This window comes from Ursus americanus, chromosome 2 (assembly GCF_024610735.1).
Source record: "Ursus americanus isolate L20-20 chromosome 2, mUrsAme1.1.p, whole genome shotgun sequence".
NCBI classification, from domain to species: Eukaryota; Metazoa; Chordata; class Mammalia; order Carnivora; family Ursidae; genus Ursus; species Ursus americanus.
The window spans coordinates 68,300,228-68,319,499 of NC_142128.1; the positions used below are offsets into that span (position 1 = coordinate 68,300,228).

The 19,272-nt window shown below is 50.5% G+C and overlaps 1 protein-coding gene across 1 annotated transcript in view; it reads right to left on the reverse strand.

Moving 5' to 3' along the window:
- The window catches only part of LGR6 (leucine rich repeat containing G protein-coupled receptor 6), a 118,558-nt gene that overhangs the window by 22,108 nt on the left and 77,178 nt on the right, over positions 1 to 19,272 (reverse strand). The window contains exon 6 of the mRNA XM_045787893.2: positions 16,318 to 16,389. Within this exon, the coding sequence (XP_045643849.1) occupies positions 16,318 to 16,389 (72 nt within the window). The remainder of the gene's footprint in view (positions 1 to 16,317; positions 16,390 to 19,272) is intronic.

The following is a 19,272-nucleotide window of genomic DNA, read 5'->3' on the forward strand; positions in this document are numbered from 1 at the left end:
AGCACTATCTTTTCAGATTAAAAGATTCATACCCAGTCACCCCAAGTCCAGGGATTTGTCGTACAGAAAAGTCCACCCCTGGGCGTAAAGGTATATGGATGCGGACGCTCCCCACAGTGTTGTTCAGGCGGCCGGGCCAGACCGTCGGCCCACAGGTGATCACAGCTTTGCTCCTTCCACGCTCTGAAGGGATCTTCTGTGTTTGTGCCCTTGTCGCAACGACAGGGTAACGGGAGAGGAGAAATGCACGAGACCAAGAGCCAATCGGATTTTCATTAGAGAAGATTTGGAACCGCCTGTGACAAAGAAGCTCCAAAGGCAGGGGAGGCCCTGCTGAAAGAGAGGGGTGCTTGCGTTGTGGGGAAGACAGTACAAGGTGATTGGGGAGTAGGGAGTAAGAGCCACGGAAGACTTTGCTGAGTTCTGCTCTATGCTATGTGCCAGGATTCCCTCCCTACCACCACTATGAGAGACTTCAGAGGAGATAATCAACCTTCAAGATTTTTTAATATTTACTTTTTTAAAGATGTTTACTTTCAAGTAATCTCTACACCCAGGGTGGGGCTCGAACTCGCAACCCTGAGATCAGGAGTTGCACGTTCCACCGACTGAGCCAGCCAGGTGCCCTCAACCTTCACTTTTTTATTTATATTTTTTTAACCTTCAAGATTTTAAAGTTGACTTTTGTTTTCCTCAGTGGCCAATGAGTTAGCCCCAGGTGGAAATGTGCCTGACTGTGTGGGGGTTGCCCTGGTGTCTCCAGATTCCTGTGGCTGAAGTTTGTGGTACAGTCTCAGGTACAGTGTCCCTCTTGACCCCCCAGGATGACCCCAGGCCAACTTCTCTCCACCTTTTCAAGCCATCCCTGCCCTGACCACTTTCACAAGAGGACTATCCAATGCCACGGCAGGGGACCACGCCGAGGCCCTTTAATCACAGAGTAACTTGGCAGGTTTTGTGGGTAAATACTACTGTTAACACAGAGATAATGACAGGTTCCCCTACATGACAGGGTCATTACACTTAATAGGCCACAGGTAGAGCCAGAAACCTGGCCCAAGGGCCAGAAGAGCAGTGACAACCGTCTGGCAGCCAGTGAGCCAGATAATTGCACCCCCCCAACACACACTAATTACCCGATTACACTCAGACTCCCATGGTGATCTTGGGTAATTACAGCATAAACCCTCCTGCTCTGCTCTGCTCCGTTCCTTCGTGAATCCTACACCTTTCCCTCCAATGACTCAAAACTCGATCCACTCAGATGGACTCTTACTGGTCTTAGATTTTATGAAGGATTCATCCTCACATCTCAGTGTCTCCAAATCAAGGGTCCCCCTTTTAACTTCACTCAGCCCGTTCAGGAATTCTTTACTGTCGCGCAAGGAGGACTGGATCAGTAACAGAAGAGCACCTTCCCTTAAAGCCTTCATATCGCGGTGTTATCGTCAATGCAAAGAACCGCACTGGCCTGACCTCAGAGCTGTAGCTCGCTGTTCCATCTGCCTGGAACACTGCAGATGTTTGCACGGCTCATTCCCTCGCTTCATTCAGGTCTCTGCCCAAATAACACCTCATCAGAGAGGACTCTTCTGATCGCTCTGTTTAATAAATACAGCCCATCACTCGTGTTCCCTTACCCTGTGTAGTAGATTAAAGGTGGTCACAGGTCTTCTCATCTCGCAGTACAGAAGTGTATCAGATCAACAGCCTATATGCCTTAAACTGACACCAATATTTCAAGGATAGCTCAATAAAGCAGGAGAAGAAACATGGCCACAAGTCCTTTGTGGCTTCTCCAATCAAGAAGTGGCCTGTAGGGGCGCCTGGGTGGCTCAGTCATTAAGCCCTTTGGCTCAGGGCGTGATCCCGGCATTCTGGGATCAAGCCCCGCATCAGGCTCCTCCGCTGGGAGCCTGCTTCTTCCTCTCCCACTCCCCCTGCTTGTGTTCCCTCTCTCGCTGGCTGTCTCTGTCTCTGTCAAATAAATAAATAAAATCTTAAAAAAAAAAATGAAGTGGCCTCTACATCCTCACTCCTGAGACTGGGCTGGCTTGTGCCTGGCGCTGGCCAACACAATGAGGCAGAGGTGACATGGTGTGAGCTGCTCTTAAGTCACGAGAGGCCTCACAGCCTGTGCCCTCCTTTGGAACATTCCCACAACCACGCAAGGAAGCCCGGACTAATCCCCTGTGGAGGAGCCATGTGGAGGGGACCGGCCAAAGGCCAGCACCACGGCCCCACTCACAGACATGTGAATGATGCTTCTTAGAGCCTCTGGCTGTCGTTGAACCTCTGGCTGACTGGAACCTCGTGAGTGAGCCCAGAGGAAGGCTCCAGCAGAAAAATTCCCCAGCAAGACCAGCCAATCCATAGATGCATGAGAAATCATACATGACTGTTTCAGACCGCTATGTTTTGGGCTGACCTCTTATGCAGCAATAGATAACAAGAGACACTGCTTTCCATTTTCAAGGAACTTTCATTCTTGGGAAGAAAATAAACACATACATGTCAGATATCAATATGTTCTATGAGAAAAAGTTTCATCTTCTAACCACCAAAAATACTGGCACAGAACAGTAGCTCAACAAATATTTGTTGAATGAATGCATGAAAAGGTCTAGATAAATTGATTAATGAAAAGCATTAATGGACTCTTAAGAGGATCTAGGATATTTGGCAGAACATCCTTAAGATTTTGAGGCAGATGTCAGAGAAGGCACTAGATAACCTTGAGGGGCACTGTGAGGCTTGCCCGGGGCCCCAGAGACCAGGGGACGGGAAGTGATTTTGCTATCACCGAGCCCTTCTACAGTTCACCGGACTCATGTCCAAGCAGCCAAACTGAGTAGTTCCAGCCTTCCTTGGCGGTTTCTGGACAGGAATTCTGCCAGGAATGGCCTAACAGACAGTGGGAAAAGACACACAGTAAAAAGCATGTGAGCTAAAAGGCCATTTTTGGGACGTAGAGAAATGTGGAGAATAAAAACTGTGCAAATGTCAAAAGAAATACTGCAAACTACACACTAAGACATCTACACACATTCAACGACCTGGGTAGCTGGCAAAGTCCTGCTTCATATGGTGCTGTGTAGATGTAATCTCTGGCTCTAACGGTCCAGGGAACATGTCTTTGCAACTCCCTCTGCCCCTCATGGATTCAATTCAGTGCAACGGATGTTTGTTGCCTGCTCAAAATGTGTAGAGAATTCTGCTGGGGAAAGTGGAAGGTAAAGAGATGGATGAGAAGCAGTGCATTTGGGATAAATGCACAAGACAATCGGATGAGTGGCCTCGGCATAATGTGGCAGGTGCTGGACCTTCAGAGATCGCACGGAGTTGGGAAGACCAGGAGGGCTTCGTGGAGATGTGGCATTTGAACTGGGTCTTGTCAGCAGGGTAGGACTTCAATAGGTAGAGAAAAGGGAAGGACAGGTGGCTCAAGCAGAGAGAGAAATGGTTTACAGGAAGTATGTGCCGTGGAGTTTGGAGGACATGTGGCATAGTTTCGTTGAGCAGAGGGCAGTATTTGGAGGTGAGGCTGGAGGGGTGTCTCCCTGGACTGTTGTATACTCTCCTAACTGGAGTCCCTGCCTCCAAGTCATCCCCAGGATAACCTTGGTTGAGTGCTGATTATGGGCCAGGCACTAAGTGCTGTGCCTGAATGATCTCTTAATCCTCAAATCAGCCTAAGAGGCGGATACCACTATTATACCCATTTTACAGTTGAGGAAAGTAAGACACAGAGATGTTAAATAAGTTGCCCAATCACACCCAGTTATTAAACGGCTGTGCCAGAGACCACTGTCTGCCCACTGAAATCCACCCTCTCCTTGCTCTACAGTCGCGCAGCCCAATACCATAGCCACCAGCCACGTGAAGCTGTTTCAATGTAAATTAATTACAAGTCAGTAAAATTCAAAGCTCAGCTCTCAGTTTCACTAGTGACACTTCAAGTGCTCAAAATATCATGGAGTAAGCGGCTACCATATTGGAAGCACAGGATTTAGAACGTTACCATCAGCACAGAAAGTTCTGTTGGACAGCAGCATCCTAGAGTAATGGGAGGAAGAGCCAGGAATGCGGCCAAAGTGTTTTCCAGCCTCCTTTGTGGTAGGTGTGCTCTCCCATGGAAGGTGGGCAGGAGCGATCTGTCCTACATTTAGTGCAGGATTTTTACTTCTTAAAATTTTTTTCAAATTTTATTTTATTCAAATTCAGTTACTTAACATATAGTGCAGTATTAGTTTCACAGGTAGAGGTCAGTGATTCATCAGTGGTCTATAACACCCAGTGCCCTCCCTTACGCTCATCACCCAGTCACCCCATCCCCTGAGTTCTAGTGCAGGACTTTTAAATAGCCAGCCTGTCTCCTCCGTGGTCTACCCTTCCACGAGCTGGATGCCAAAGACAGGCTGTGGGGATGGCAAGATCCTAAGAAGCCAGGTCTCTGAGTCACCACATGGAGGAGGGCCACTTGCCAAGAAGAAACACCCGCTTTGGACTATTATATGATCCCGAAATAAACTTCGATTGTGTTTGAGCCGTTGTACATGTTTCGGCCTATCTGTCACACAATTCAGCTACCTTAACTAATTCAGCATCGCAGCCGGGATGTGAACCCTGGCAGCGCGAGTCCTCAGTCCACACTCGGAGCTGATACGCATCTGCCAGAAAGATCTTTTTAAAATGCCGGGCTGCCTGCGTCACTCTCCTGCTGAGAAATCTGAAAAGGCCTCCTCATTACTCACAGAACAAAGTTCAAATTCGTCAGTGGGCTCTGATGCCGCATGTAATCTTCCGCGCCATCTACCAGCTCGCCCCGCATGGCTTCCCGGCCTCGTGTGTTGCCTCATGTGTTTCCTTGTGTCCCTCATGCTCACAGCCTGGGATGCCCTTCCCCCCAGCCTTACCTGTCGAAATCCCAGCCCCTTTTGAAATCTGGCTCAAATATACCTTCCTTTGTGCACCCAACCCCATGCCTGCAGTCAGTATGAATCATTCACTCTCTTGGTGCTTTTCTCCAGAAACATGCTTAGCATTAGAGTGGAAATAATGGTGGTGGTGGTAATAATGATGATAATAATAATAGTAATTACTATGGAACAGTTGCAATTCTGGGTTATCTATATTAATATATATATAACATATATTAATTCATTTCACTCCTGTGGCAACCCTTTGAGGCAGATACGACTATCATCTTCATTTTGCATGTGAGAAACTGAGGCACAGACAGAGGCAATCTGAGCACAGAATGGAAGAGCTGGGACTGAAGCCCAGGCAGTTTGAGTCCAGAATGGGGTTACCCGTGTACGTAGCGTCTTCCCCATGAGACAGGAAGCATGTGGGCTCCCTTTTGGGTCTCCCGAAGCCCAGGCGCAGGGCCACATATGTGAATAGTCATTGTCAAGGATGACCATTTGAGCTACTGTCAAGGCCTGGTGATGGAGACTGCTTTGGCCTTTGTGGCTGGCCGCACTAGGGCAGTGTTTCAGCCCCTTGGGATTAGAAGCTATCATGCAGAGTCTTGGCACAAGCTCATTTGGTCTGGCTCCTCCATTGCAGGGTGGTGTAGGGTGCCCTAAACTTCAGCTGGAAAACTCATCCCTGGCTTTATAGTCCATTATCTTAAATAGCCCAGAATCAGCCAGAAGCCCAGGAAGAGTTCATTGTTCTGTATGCCACTCCCAGGAGCTGGGAACCCGCGGAGAAGGGCTGAGGTTACCATTCTCCGCTTCCGCCAGGATTCAGTCCAGAGGCTGCAGCTATCTATGGCTAATAGTCCCCTTCCTCTGCTCAGCCACTTACAGGCAAATCCAATCAAAATGGATGGTAGACCCACACAATCGGTAAAAGTAGCTAAACAGGTAAGCCAAGCCCCAAGCTCCTCAAGGACCCACCTCCCCAGTTTTCTCCTTTCCATCTGGCTGTGCAGAAATGGCCAACTCCCGAGATCTCTGGGGAGCCTCCCCATGGATTTAGAGCACAGAGATGGCAGGATTTAACAATCATCTTGTCTAGCCCCGTCTTTTTATCGGTGAGCAAAAGGAGGCTCCAAGAGAGGCAGTAAATCACTCCAATCCCACAGCCTGGATCTGAAATTAGGCCTGTTGGCTCTCGGCTTAACATGTTTTCTGTAGTCCACCCAGAGTTGTTTCCTAGCCAGGCTTCAAGTAGCAGGGCTGAGAAAAAAGTTTTAGGGCGAGTGGGAAGGAGGATAAACGGAAGGGGAGGACCAGGCTTCCTCCCAGGGGAAGAAACTCCCGCGGCGGTCTCTTTGGGTGCTAACAAGCATGTAAAAGCCAGTTGGTGATGAGGCTAGATCTCTATTTGTGTGTTACGCGTTTTAGGGTAGAAACACCTTTGTCCTCTGTGTACCAACAGGATCACCTTGAACCAGTCACTAACTTTGCTCAGTCTGTTAGGGATGCCCATTACATAAAGCTTCTCTGTGCACCTGGTCCAGAGCCTGCACAAAGTAGATATTCAAATAATGCCAATTCGGGGCGCCTGGGTGGCTCAGTCGGTTAAGCATCTGCCTTCGGCTCAGGTCATGATCCCAGGGTCCCGGGATCCAGTCTCACATAGGGCTCTCTGCTCAGCCGGGAGCCCGCTTCTCCCTCTGCCTGCCTCTCCCCCTGCTTGCGCTCTCTCTCTGACAAATAAATAAAGAAAGGGGAAAAAAATAATGCCAATTCTTTCCCCCTCTTCCTTTTACTAGACACGAGACAGCAGAACAGACACTTCTATTCATCAGACACTGCAACAGCAGACACACAAGTGGGTCTATCTACTCTTCACAACAATAAAGGAGGATTAATATAATTAATTGGGCTTCCGCTTACACTTTTATTCTCAAGGCTAATATTTGTGTTTATTTTCAGATCACAGATAAGGGCACATGGAGGAATGTGGGTGAGCCTAGCCCCCCAGTGTGAAACACAAAACACAGACGTTCCTGACTGTAAACTCTGAGCCATTTTTCTCTCAAAGGCCTGTAAACAAAGGCAGGCAACAAATACGTGACTTAATTGCTCTTCCCGTATTGCAGACTGAGCCTTTATCTCTATCTGACTCCACATGCCCGGGGCAGATGACCTGGCGAGCCAGGAACCAACAAAGACTTTATGACTAACAGCATTGTTTTACCTTCTAAACAACCTACATAAAAGGCCACCCATTAATAAATGCAGCAATTAGTAAAATTGTCCTCAGTTTCTATTGAAAGACACAGACACGCCTTCCTCCTAACCTCCCTCCACCTACGCTTGCGTCCCTGCCAGAAAGAAAATTGAGAAAATAGCCGAAGTGATAGCAGCCCCAGTTGTAATGAAAGTTGCCGGCCTCTGACAGGGCTACTACTTGCTTTCCTGCCCTCATGAAGCACCTGGGATCAGAGAAGCCCAGCCCTGGAAGGGAGGCATGGAACAGTGCAATCTGCTCCCACACGGGACTCCTCTCTGAGACTCCAGACGGACGGGGATCCAGTTTCTGCCCGGACCAGGCAAATGGCAGGGCTTCCCGACGTCACCCTGCAGATTAAGGAACCTTCCTCACCCTGAGCTGGAGCACAACCTTTCCTTCCTCCCTCGGCCCGTGTCCTCTCAGCTGAAGAGCGTAAGGTATGCACGACTGTCTTCCAAAGACCATCATCGTATTCCACCCAAGACTTCTTCCACATTCTTTGAAGGTGTGTGGACATTTCATATTCTCACCACCCTCCCCAGAAAAGCCCTACTCACACTTAGGAATGGTACAATAGGGCCCCGTCCTCTCCATGTGGGCAGACCCCGAGGCAGCACCTCCCTCACCTGAATGCCATGGGCCCGTTAATGCAGGGGACCTGAAGGCTTTGAGACTGCCCTGGTCCAAGCAGGATGCAGCCTGAGGATTTGTCCTAGTGACTTCAACTCACTGGTCTAATGTCAGGGTATTGGGCTTCAACCACAGGGCTTATGGGGAGGGGACCCTGCCCCAAGGCAAGGATAAGGGACCATCCCAGTGGGCTCAGCCCATGTTCGAGGCTTCAATTTCTCCATCTGTACTAGGAGAGATCTGGGCTGGAGACTTCACACCACACTAAGTATGGATGACCAGGGCTGGGTTGAATCCTAGAGACTGGATAGTCCACTGCCCTCACAGTTCTGGTGGAGAAACTGAAGCTCAGAGAGGAACAGGGACTAGGCAGTGGCCATAAATCCATCCATTTGTTCAACAGATATTTATTGAGTACCTTCCGTGCCAGGCACCATGTCAGGTGCTACAAAAACGCATGGAGTGGGGCGCCTGGGTGGCTCAGTCAGTTAAGGGTTTGTCTTCAGCTCAGGTCATGATCCCAGGGTCCTGGGATCGAGTCCCACATTGGGCTCCCTGCTCTGCAGGGAGCCTGCTTCTCCCTCTCCCTCTGCCTGCCATTCCCCCTGCTTGTGCTCTGTGTGTGTCAAATAAATAAAATCTTTTTAAAAAGAACAAAACTCGGGGCGCCTGGGTGGCGCAGCGGTTAGGCGCCTGCCTTCGGCTCAGGGCGTGATCCCGGCGTTCCGGGATCGAGCCCCACATCAGGCTCCTCCGCTGTGAGCCTGCTTCTTCCTCTCCCACTCCCCCTGCTTGTGTTCCCTTTCTCGCTGGCTGTCTCTCTCTCTGTCAAATAAATAAATAAAATCTTTAAAAAAAAAAAAAAAACAAAACTCATGGAGAGATGGGAGAAAACCAACAAATAACCTACATAAATAAATAAATAAATAAAATCAATATCAGATTAGTGAGCACCACAGAGAAAATTAAGTAGGAAAGGGAGATGGAGAGTAATAGGAAGTGTCACAAAATGGTGATCAGGGAGGACCTCGCTAAAAAGGTGACATGTGGGCAAAGTCCTGAAGGAGGTGGATAACTGTAGAAAGAACACTGCAGACAAAGGGAACAGTTGGTGCAAAGGTCCTGAGGTGGGAGCATATCCATCTGGTATATCCAAGGAGGCCACTGTGCCTGGAGTAGATTGAGGAAGGGGTGAGACCAGAGAGGTAGCAGGGTGTCACATCACCTGGGACCTTATGGAACTTGTAGGCTTCTTTCCAGAACTTTGTAGAACTTTGGCGTCTTTCCAGAGTATGATGGGGAGCCACTGGAGGGTTTTGAATAGAAGAGTAACATGATATAATTTGTATTTTAAAAGAATCCCTCTGGCTGTTGTGTTGAAAATAGATTGTAGAATGACAAGGATGAAGGCAGAATGACCAGGTCAGAGAAGTGTGTTGGCTTGGGCCAGCACGGTAGCAGTCCAGGGGTAAGAAGCAGTCAGATCCTGGGGAGCTAGGGAGATGAGGTCAGAATGCTGGCTACAGTACACGAGTAATAAGTTAAAAAGAAGTCAGGACTCCTGATCTAGAACTCTTTAGTCTCTGTGAGAGCAGGGGCTGCAATCTTCTTGTTCATAAATGTTTCCCTGGTGCTCAGAGTGACGGCCTGGCACATACTAGCAGCTCAATAAATATTTACGGAATGAGAAAATCCAAAGAAACAGAAAAGAGAGTGGTAATTATTGTTTCTTTTTTTTTTTTAAGATTTATTTATTTGAGGGAAAGAGAGCAGGGGCAGGAGCAGAGGGAGAGACTCTCAAGCAGACTCCCCACTAAGTGCAGAGCCCAAAGTGAAGTTCCATCCCAGGACCCTGAGATCATGACCTGAGCCGAAATCAAGAGTCAGGCGCTTAACCGACTGAACCTCCCAGGCGCCCCTGGTAATTATTGATTCTTACCAGCTCCTCCTTCCCACAGATAATAAGGACCAGACCTGAACTTCACTTCCTCTCCATGGTGTCTGCCAGAGAACCTGTTGCTAAGTGGCTCCCACGGGGTGTCACCAGTGCCCAACTCCCCACCCCACTCCCTTAACCTCCTGCCCCGCCCCCCGGCACCCACTGCAGTCCAGCTGCCCAGGGTGCCTGTGGGAGCAGTGGAAGTTGAGAGTAGAAGCTTTGGCCCCATTGCCAGTGACAAGAATGGTGACCTTGGCCACCCCAAACACCAGGGCGATGGGAAAGGGAATGTTGTACCGGGAAGAACTATTAATAACATGTCATGGTATTAGGACACAAGACAAACTCGCTGGGCAGCTCGATTTTCTGCCTGTGAGAAGTCATTAGTGGTTCTGCAGGGAAAGCCAGAAAAAAAGTTTTATATGGAACAATAAATTCCTCTATAAGCCACAAAACCCCACAAATTTGCAGCTAATAAAGCCACAAATGTAAGATGATTAAGAACTGGCGAGGAAAGAGGTCCTCAGTTCTTACAGGGTTCGCCTGGAGAGGCTGTGTGGTCTGATGGGCTGAAGCTGCGCCAAAGGCAGAGAAAGTAAGGTTCAAGTCCTGGCTCTTAAAGAACTGGATGACCTTGAGTGAGTCAGCCACTCTCTGCCTCAGTTTCCCCACCTATAACACAAGGATGCACAATTCCCGCCTTGTTTTTCGGGTGGGGTAGGGGTGGGGATAAGTGAGCTCTGAGGTGCAACAGCCTTTACAAAACTACTTTTGATTCTCTTACCTGAAGGGAATTACCAGTGGGATGGTCAGCACCTGCCTTAAGATTAGAAAGAAAATTGACAAGATCCATTTGAACCTCTGCCCCACCCACGCGCCTGCCCAGGAGGGCCCGGCCTCAGAGGGAGCTACAGTGGGCGGAACTGTAGCTCCCTCAAAAATATGTCCAAGTCCTCACCTCTGGAACCTGTGACTATGGCCTTCTCTGGAAAAAGGGCGTTTGTTGATGTAATTAAGGATCTTGAGGTACGATGATCCTGGAGTAACAGGATGGCCCTAAATCCAGTGACAAGTGTCCTTGTAAAAGGAGACAAGGAGAAGGCCATGTGAGGACAGAGGCAGAGTCTGCAGGGACCGATGCGTCTATAAGCCAAGGAATGCCAAGCGTCGCCAGCAGTCACCAAAGGTGAGAGGCAGGCATGGAACAGATTCTGCCTCAAACCTCCAGAAGGAACCAACCCTGCCAGCACCTTGATTTTGGACTTTGGGCCTCTCCCAGGGTTTGGTTTTTGTTTTTTTTAAGCCACAAAATTTGCGGTGATTTCTTATGGCAGCCACAGGAAACTACAGAGTAGCCATGCCCTGACTCCCTGGGAAATCCTATCCACTTTACAGAGGGGATGAGTCACCCCATGGACTGCTGTGAAAGGACACCTCTGGGGGCACCTGGGTGGCTCAGTCATTAAGCGTCTGCCTTCGGCTCAGGGCGTGATCCCAGGGTCCTGAGATCGAGCTCCACATGGGGCTCCGTGCTCAGCGGGAAGCCTGCTTCTCCCTCTCCCACTCCCCCTGCTTATGTTCCCTCTCTCACTGTCTCTCTCTCTGTCAAATACATAAATGAATAAAATTTAAAAAATAAAATAAAAAGAAAGGACACCTCTGGCAATACTCTCCCTGCCACCTTAAGACAACGTCAAAAGATGGAGGAGGAGGAGGAGGAAGAAGAGGAAGAGAAAGAGAGGGAGGGAGGAAGGAAGGAAGGAAACAAAGAAAGAAAAGTTATTTAATTAGTATTTGGGGGGGAGGCACATTGCTGTCTATCAAGCATTGAATGGGAGGACAAGAAAGAGAAAGCCAACATAAATTAAGCACTTACAGAGTTCCAGGCATGGTAAATAACGCTATATGAATGGTGAAATATCATCCCCATTTTCTCTGATGGAAACTGAGGCTCTTGAGAGGTCAGATGACTTGCACCTGTCACATGCTGGTGGCAGAGCCGGGATCTGAAAACAGGAGTGCTAACTCCAGTCCAGTCCTTGAGCGACTCTAGGATGTCCCTGAGCCCCGGAAGAGCCTCCAGTGGGAACCTGCTCGGTTCTTCTGTCCAAGCCAAAGGCTGATCAGCAGGCCCAGGACTGAGAAGTGGCCAGATCCTCCAGGACCAAGTTAGAGCAAAATCTGTTGGTGTGGGTGGTTTCAATGACATGGAGACAGAGGAACACTTTGCAGCCACAGCTGCTGTTGGAAGTAAAAATTTTCAGCAGAAGCAGATCACCGGGGCGTCCGGGAGCAGCAGAGGTTTACGTGGAATGCATGATCTTATATTATAAGGCAGAACTTTCTAAGTTCCTGCTTTCCCCCCTCTCCTCCCAGACCTCAGCTGAATGCTGGTCCTGATTTATAAAGGGAGCTAGAGCCAGGACGTTTCTGTTCCTGCTATGACCCCAAGTTCCCCTCCAAAGGGGGAAAGGTCCAGCCAGCACAGGAGCTCCAATGGGGTCTGATGTGCTCAATGAGCTTCTAACAGGGCCCAGATATCGTTGCCCAGGAACGAGGGGGGAGAGGCACTGTTGTCCCCACATCTATCATAGCCCTGCCCCTCTGAGTTCTACCTAAGATACAGACATGAAATTCCCAGATCTGGGGAGTGGGGGCTGCCCCATGGGTTGTAATTGCAGTTGCTAGGCTGTATGTATGTATGTATTTAGCACAGATTTTATTGGTAGGTATAGCTGGGGATTCAAGGATCATGACCCGACAGCACCCGACTAGCATCCTGTGGCCTCTAACCATGGATTTCCAGGCACTGACCTAAGGGCGCAAGGGCTTGGTTTCAGGTCCCTGGGACCTCCTGGGAGAACCTTCCCAGAATCATTCCTGGTCATGCTTTCTCTTATTTCTCAACCTGGGAAGTCCTGTAATTAATCTGACCTCACAGGAGCTAGGGTTACGTGGAGCAATGTATTAGGAGGCAAGAGGTTTGGATTCTAGTGGTTTACCATTACTTACAAACTACAGAAATCTGGGCAACTCATCCCAAATCTCTGGATTTGGTCTGATCTGGAAAGTGGAGGAAAAGGTATTTCAAGGGTTCAGGGCTGGCTCATCTCTGATTCTGAAATTCCCAACAGGGGTGGGACAGCCTCACTGTGGGAGCAGAAAGGAGCTAGGGGTGCAAGACAGAGTTTGTCCTGTCTGCCTCTGGCTGGGGTTTCTTAGCAAGGTCTGGAATGATGATGAAGACATCAGGAAAAATGGGAGCAGGGTCCCAGGGCCTCTCCCTGAGACCTTCTCATAGTGCAGCGAGGCTTGTGCCTGGGCCTGTGGAGTTCGCTCTGCTCACCTAGACCCTGGGCCCTGCCCAGATCACTTGGACTAGCGGGGTTCTTTCAGAGTACAAGAGAACATGGTGCGTGCTCATCTCACTCACTCCTCATGCTCTGAGGTAGCCCACTGTGCAGACAGGGGAAGCGAGGCTCACAGAGGTGAGGCCCCTTGCCCTGGCCGACCCAGCTTGCAGAGGTGGAGCCAGAGGTGGGACCCACGCGGCCTGGCCTCCAGAGCAGAGGGCATAAGCGAGCCCGTGTTGCCATGGGTGTGTTTGTACCGGGTATCTGTGTGCTGTGCGGGGGTGTGACGTGGGAGTGCCCACTGTAGGGTGAAAAGCATGGAGGGCCTGAGCCGCGCGGGCGTGTGGCGCGTGCACTGTGCGCATGCTTCGCCTGCTGCGTGCGGTAGGCGATGGCTGTGTGACCACGCATGCGCCGGCTCGTACCTGGCCCCTCCTCCCCAGGTGGAAGGCCTGGGTGCCGCTCTCCCTCGGAGAGGGGCCTCCAGACAGAGCCAAACCACAGCCTGGGCTAGGGGGGTTTGATCTTCCCCCTGCTGCGGAGATGAGAGAGGTCTAAGTGGCAGAGATTTACGGGGCCCGAGGGAGAACTACCCTTCCAGTGAAGATGCTCACATGAAAAGCTCCGAAGTAATAACCAAGGCTGCAAAGTGTGCCAATTATGCAACAATTAAAAGGTTTGACTATCTTTCCTTCTCCTTTTATTCTCCCAGCCACTCCTCCCCCTTTCCACATCTGGCTGCCCCTGCAGGCTCCCCCGCAAATGCTGGGGGGGGGGGGTAGAGGATAAAGAACACACTTTTCCCCTTTTTAATTGGAGATCAAAAGTTGGAAGACGAGCTTATCCCTCAAGGGCAGGGAGGGAAGGGGTGTTGTTGAGATTGAAGCCCTCAGAGGAGGGGATGGGGAAGAGAAAGGGGTGCAGGGCAGGTTCCTAACATGGATTCCCAGGCTCTGTATAACCGTACACACATCATCTCATTTAATCCACACGTCAACCCCGTAAGATCAGTGTGATTAGTGGTATTATACTGCCGATTAGAAAACTAAGACTCACGAAGGCAGATGCCTTGACCAAGGCCACACAGCTAGTAGAACTGGCATCACCCCAGGCTATCTGATGCTAATGGCCATAAACTTTGCTATAAGGCTTCCTCCTGTCTCTTAGCCTTCCTTGCCTTTCCCATGTGGACAGTGGGTGCAGGCCCTGGGCTTCGTGTGACGGAGCCAAGCACTCTCATAGATGAAAGGTACAGTGGGCACTTAGCGGCAGGATTGCTCTGTAATTAAGCCAACACCAGCTGAGCCAAATGCCCTGCGCAGCAATCCAGTGGCTAATTGAGAAAGAATTAGGCAGTGTGCCCCAAAAGTGAAGAAATAGCTGCTAGGTGGCTTTTTAGAGGTGCCAACCCACACCCAGTATACGTGCCCCCTCCCCACAGGATTTCACAGCAGAACAGCCCCCGCACTCCAGGGCAGATAACACTGGGCTCCTTCCCACTCTGCTGATGCCCAGCAGCTCCAAACACCCCCCCCCAACTCTTGTATCTCCTGAGGGAGGGTGGTGTCGGGGCCATGGACCTTCAGAGGACAATGGCCACTCCTTACATCTGAGATCCCCCAAGCACCTAGCACATAAAAGACTTGCACAGTTCACATTCAACTTAGATGACTGAGGAGAGCAGGGCACTAAGCTAGGAGCTTTCACGGACATTTTCTCAGTCAACACATCCCAGATCTGCTCTGTCCCTAATTGAGGGAGTAACTCTGGAAGCGCCATGCCACTTCCCTGGACCTCAGTTGGCTAATGTGTCGATGGAACAGGCTAGAGTGTCCAGCTTTAACTGGCCAGCTGTCTGTGAAGACCAGAGAAGAGAAACATAGAGCCCAAGTCACGCACAGTGGTGGGGAGAGGTTCCAACTTTCCTGACTCCAGGCTGTGGCATATCCTACCACACCCCACTCCCGGGCACTCAGTCAGTGGCGGGGTGAGGACACGGGGAGAGCTAGACCCAGCTCTGCCATGTGTCCTGCTTCGGGCTGAGCTCAAGAGAGCAGCCGGGCTCCTGGGTCTCCCGCCCACAGGAAAGAGGAACGGAGTGTTGGTCTCGGGCCCCCCCATTCCCTTCCCCTCCACAACCACAAACGCAGACAGCCCAGGCCTCGTGGGCTAGACTTGCCAAATGGTTTTCCCCAAACCATTGCCTCCTCCGGTCACAGCTTGTCTCCCAGCATTTTCTCCTGGGCTGCTTTGGATTCTTGAAAATCCCTCACCTTGGGAGCTCGGGTGTGTGTCTGGGTGTCAGGTGGGGAGGGAGGAGGTAAAGGAGGGGAGGCAAAAGGCACTGTGACCGTGGCCCTGACACCGTGAGCCCTGCCCCAACCTTAGTGACTCATTCACGGTGACCAGGGGTGTCCCTCTCTCCCCGGCGCTGGTGGCCTGCACCAGGTGGCTGTGGCAGCCAGCTCCCTTGTGGGAACTGTGGGACCCCGGCTGGCATGGCCAGCAAACTCAGAGAGCCCAGCCAGTTGTTTGCTCAAATGGGGCCCACTCAGCCCACTCTGTGGGGGCTGGCAGGACTCCAGAGGAAATGATGGGAGCGCTTGGGTGCATTCTGACCTTAACTGAATTCCAGGATGATGATGTGTGAATAATATGGCTTTTTGAGAGTCAACAACTTGGGTGCTTTTTATAGTCAGGCCAGAGTGCTGAATGGGCCATCTCCCCATTAATCATTCGGCTAGTTAGATCAACTGGCAAACGGTACCGGCATGACTCCATGGTATTACCCTCCCTTCTGTCAGCAGCCACCCTTAAACAGATGTCAAAACTGCCATCAAGTCAGCCCCAGCCTCACCCCCAAGCCTTCTATTCCCCAGGCTCAATATCCTCATTCTTCTGGCTCTCCTATCTAAAATGTGCATTATTTCGGTGGTCTCTGCTGGCAGGGATCCTACATTCCCCCTCTCTGGGCTGTGCTGAACTCCCAGAGGGCACACTCCACCCACCTGAAGGAGGAAGGAATGCATTCAGAGTGACATCCTAGAGAGAATGCCAGGGAGGGCCACGTGGGTGAGCAGGCCTGGAGCCAGAGCCCAGCATCCCAGTCTTGCCAGCTTCTCCCTTCACCAGCCTCCCCTCCTGCCTCCGGGCATCCAGGCTTTCCTCACCAGGACAGGGCCCCACCACAATCCCAGCACTCACAGCGTCTCCAGATTGTGCAGCCCCTCGAAGCTGTGGGTCCCCAGATGCTGGATGCGGTTGTTATGAAGATGCCTGTGTGGGAAGGAAAGGCACGTCAGAATGGGTGCCCACAGCATCAGGCCCGGGGCGGGGGGGGGGGCGGTTAGAAAGCAGACGGTGGCTTAAGTCGGAAGGTGGAGGCAGAAGCATGAGCAGACTGACCCCAGTGGTCCTGCCCTTTGTCTCCAGGGACGAAATGATTGGCCAAGACTGACTTCTGAAGTTACAATCTCCAAGGCTGGATCAACCATGGGCTACATGGTTTTAACTTCCTATTGAAGGAAAATGCGAGAGGAGTGCCCAAGGCCAAGGCTAAGGCAGGCTCCCACTAAGCTCTTGGAGAGAGGCCTGATGTCAGGGGGCTCCAGTCTGAGGCTTCTTCTATAGTCCTGCTCCCCAGGACCCAGCCCGCCTGACTCAGTGGCCAGACGCGCTTATGGGAGCCAACAGCAAACCGCTGTAGACAACATATAATTAAAGGCTAAGCTTTCTGTTATAGCTGGAGAGAGCTGTAGACAGGCTCCGAGATGGGAGACTAGTGAGACCAGAGGAGTCAGGGAAGGCTTTACAGAGGTGGTGATCCAGAGCCGAACCTTGAAGGGTGGGTGATCTAGCCAAGCAGAGGGAAGGCCATTCCAGGCAGAGGTAACGGGGGGGAAAAGAGAGGGAGGTGGGAATGAACGTGTGCGTCTGTGCTGGATGGTGAAGGACCTGCCAGAGCGCATGTAGCTTGGGGAGAGGCAGGAGATCAGTTTGGAAGAGATTTCCAAGGTAAACAAGTGACAGAATGTTCTCCTCTCAAATCCTAATGAAATATGCAAAAATAGCAAAAACAAGAGACCCCTGCCTCCAGCCTAAATATTACAAGTAGCAACAAAGCAAGGACAGAGACATAACCCAATGTAAATAAACTGCACCAACTGCTGACCGAGGAAAAGCTCTGGAACTCCTAACAGCCCCACTTTCTCCAGGAACTGAACTGGCAAGAAAACGAAATCCTGAGAATTTCCTCTAAAAACCCAAATCTTAAGAGAAGCAGCTCTGTGGATAAGGTTTATTTCCCCTCCCCATGTCTGGCTTCCAGAGGAAACAGGTGCAACTAGGGAGTAAAAGAAAGGCTCCAGGCTACTCACTGACTCGAGGAAATGACTTGAAGCCCAAGGGAATTCTTGGGTGGAGAGAGGGAACTCACACATTTAATACACTGAATCCGAATGTGCAGACAGAGCAGAGCCCGGGCGGTCTGACCAAGACCGGGCTCCCCCGCAGAGCACACTCCCCCTACCTTCACCCCGCCACCAGGGCACAGAAAAGCAGATGGAACCTCATTTACCCACAATACTAGCCCACAAACTACAGCTTGGAGGGGAGAAACCAGGGGGCCCCAAGGTGACACAGCTAGAACAAGTAGACAGCTTGCTACACATCAGCCAGAACAAAGAAAGCACATGGCAATTACTGATGCATCAGGGAGACCGAGGCCGGGGAGGAGAGAGGGTGCACAGGCAGGTAAAGATCCAAGCCAAGAAATAAAAAATACAACAAATGGATGAGGGACAGAAGGAAATTTACCATAATGGCCTCGTACCATACAACGAGCGCAAAACACAGTATTTCCAAGATGAAATTTTAAAAACAAAAGAGAATATGATATTGTAGGCAACAAAAACAAACAGGACCAAAACTACATTATTAAAAAACTAGTCAATAAACTCGAGCCACGGAACAGGGTCAACGCTGCCGAAAACTGAACTGGTGTTGGAGGAAAAAGCTTGAGATAATCATGGTGAATGTGGCTGACTGAGACAAAAAGGTCAGAACAGAAATGTATAGATGGAGAAGACATAAAGGTGACTTGACACAAGGGTAGTTGACGTGTCTGAGGGAGAGAACCCAAACATGAGATGGAAGATGTATTCAAACACAGAATACAGAAGAAAATTCTTCCAAAGTGGAGAAGGCATAGAATCTGCAGCTCCCAGGCATACACTGTCCCAGGAAGATGGGATGCAGAATATTCTACACCGTGACATAGTCTAGTTAAGCTAGCAGAGTTCAAGAATTAAGAAGCCTCTTCAGGCAGAAAAAGGAAAACACTTACAAGGGGAAGAAATCATGCAGGCCTCCAAGATGCTATCCAAATACCAAGGCGACAGGAGGACCCCATCCAGCAGAGATGGATAGCGATGGGGGTCTTGAGAGTCGTGGGTCCTGTAGGTCTTCCCCATCTTTGTCCCCCTGTGGCAGCAGTTTCCACTGGGAGACAGGCCCCTCCCATAGGCAGCTTCTGATTCGACACGGAAAACGCAGCCCCCCCTTAGCCTTCTGGGAATAAACTATCTCCCCTTAACAAGGGCCTTTGATTTTCCTGACTGCCTCCATGCCTGTCTCCTGACTGTCACCAAACTCTTATCATTTCTTCCTGCCTCCTGTTGGGCTCTCGTTTCCATTTTCCAGCCCTTTCAACTCCCCCAGCCCTTCTGGTCTACATCCTCTCAGCTTCCTAAATATCCAGCTCCAGGGTTCCAACTCCCTCTTCCAAACCACTCACTTAGCCCGGGAATCCTGGGCACGTCTAGCAGCCCAGCCTGGGGCAGGGCGTTGGGGCTTCTAGTCCGAATGAAGAAACAAGATTTGCACGAGTGACACTGCTGCTGCCCAATTAAGTGCCGCCGTCAGAGCCAGAGCAGTGATGCAAAGGCGTTCTGCACGTGTCACAGCAGCCTGATAAAAGTACCGGGTTGGGTTTGGATTCCAGAGAAGCCCCTTCTCCTCCACCCCGCTTGTCTACTTACACCGCCAGCAGACTCCTGTGTGCCAATTGGGTTTAACCAAACTTTCCTACTTCCAGTCTTCCTTATCTGCCTCCTGGGTCTTTCTACACCTCATTCCATAGTCCCTGGACAGCTTCTCCCA